At 43.9% G+C, this 1,765-nt stretch overlaps 1 protein-coding gene across 1 annotated transcript in view; it reads left to right on the top strand.

Annotated features, from left to right (window-relative positions):
* PDHA2 (pyruvate dehydrogenase E1 subunit alpha 2) overlaps positions 1-1,192 on the top strand; it is a 1,574-nt gene extending 382 nt beyond the window's left edge. The window contains 3 exon segments of the mRNA XM_024126696.1: positions 134-264; positions 267-951; positions 954-1,192. Of these exon segments, the coding sequence (XP_023982464.1) occupies positions 134-264; positions 267-951; positions 954-1,192 (1,055 nt within the window).
* Positions 1,193-1,765: the final 573 nt, after the last annotated feature.

The following is a 1,765-nucleotide window of genomic DNA, read 5'->3' on the forward strand; positions in this document are numbered from 1 at the left end:
GACGCGCAGGCTCAGTAGTTGTGGCTCACGGGCCTAGTTGCTCGGCGGCATGTGGGATCCTCCCAGACCAGGGCTCGAACCCGTGTCCCCTGCATTAGCAGGCAGATTCTCAACCACTGCACCACCAGGGAAGCCCCGAAATGTGATCTTTATCGGTTGGAAGAGGGTCCCCCTGTCACCGCAGTGCTCACCCGGGAGGATGGGCTCAAATACTACAGGATGATGCAGACCGTTCGTCGAATGGAATTGAAGGCGGATCAGTTGTAAAAAAACAGAAATTTTTTCGTGGTTTCTGTCACTTGTGTGATGGTCAGGATGCTTGTTGTGTGGGTCTTGAGGCTGGGCTAAATCCCACGGATCATGTCATTGCATCCTGTCGGGCTCACGGCTTATGCTGTACTCGTGGACTTTCTGTCCCATCAATTTTTGCAGAGCTGACAGGTCGAAGAGGTGGCTGTGCTGAAGGAGAAGGAGGGTCAATGCATATGTAGGCCGATAACTTCTATGGAGACAATGGCATTGTCGGCTCTCAGGGACCGCCGGGAGCTGGTATTGCTCTGGCCTGTAAATATAAGGGAGACAACGAGGTGTGTTAGACTCTACATGGGAATGGTGCTGCTAATCAGGGTCAGATATCTGAAGCTTATAATATGGCAGCTGTGTGGCATTTACCTTGTATTTTCATCTGCGAGAATAACCGCTATGGAATGGGAACATCTGTTGAGAGAGCAGCAGCCAACACTGATTACTACAAGAGAGGCAATTTCATCCCTGGTCTAAGGGTAGATGGAATGGAGGTTCTATGTGTTCGGGAGGCAACTAAGGTTGCAGCTGACTATTGTAGATCTGGAAAGGGGCCCATACTGATGGAGCTGCTGACATACCATTATCATGGACACAGTATGAGTCACCCTGGAATCAGTTATCGTACACGAGAAGAAGTTCAGAATTTAAGAAGAGCCATCCTATCATGCTTCTCAAAGGTAAAATGGTAAACAACAAACTTGCCAGTATTGAAGAATTGAAGGAAATTGATGCTGAAGTGAGGAAAGAAATTGATGCTGCTGCTCAGTTTGCTATAACCGATCCTGAACCACCTTTGGAAGAATTAAGCCGTCACATCTACAGCAGTAATCCACCTTTGGAAATTCGTCGTGCAAATCGGTGGATCAGGTTTAAGTCAGTCAGTTAAAAGGAGAATATATTCATGGTCAACTTTAAGAAACTGTGTACCCAATTTTGTTACGGAGGAATAAAACCCGTAAAACAAAAGTCTTTTAAACTATTATTAAGAGGAATTGAGATAATTAAGAGATAATGGAAAGACATAAATGAGATCACAGAAAGATATACATTCAGTTGAGATATTACATTCAATTGTACATTATTGCATTAAAAGATACTATACAGTTAATCATTTAGTATTGTTAAAAGATAAACTGAGGCACATTAAAGTTTTCAAGAGTTTATTTTGAGCATACATCAGTTAGAATCAGGCAGTCCAAACAAAAGGTGGAGTATTCTACCAACAGGAGCTGGGGGAGAGGTTTTTAGAGAGAAGCAGAGCAAGGAAATGATTTGATAGGTGATAGCTTAAGGAGTTGCCTTATTTGGGAAAGCCTAGTTGGCTGTTTGTGATGGGTTGTTCTTAAGTTTCATTTGCTTGGATTTGAGTGCATTGACTCTGGCTTAGTTTTGGTTTGCTTACACAGGCTCCCAAGACATTAGAGCCACCTCAGTCTGATGGCCTCCTTGTTTAACTACT

The sequence above is a fragment of the Physeter macrocephalus genome, chromosome 7 (genome assembly GCF_002837175.3).
Source record: "Physeter macrocephalus isolate SW-GA chromosome 7, ASM283717v5, whole genome shotgun sequence".
NCBI classification, from domain to species: domain Eukaryota; kingdom Metazoa; phylum Chordata; class Mammalia; order Artiodactyla; family Physeteridae; genus Physeter; species Physeter macrocephalus.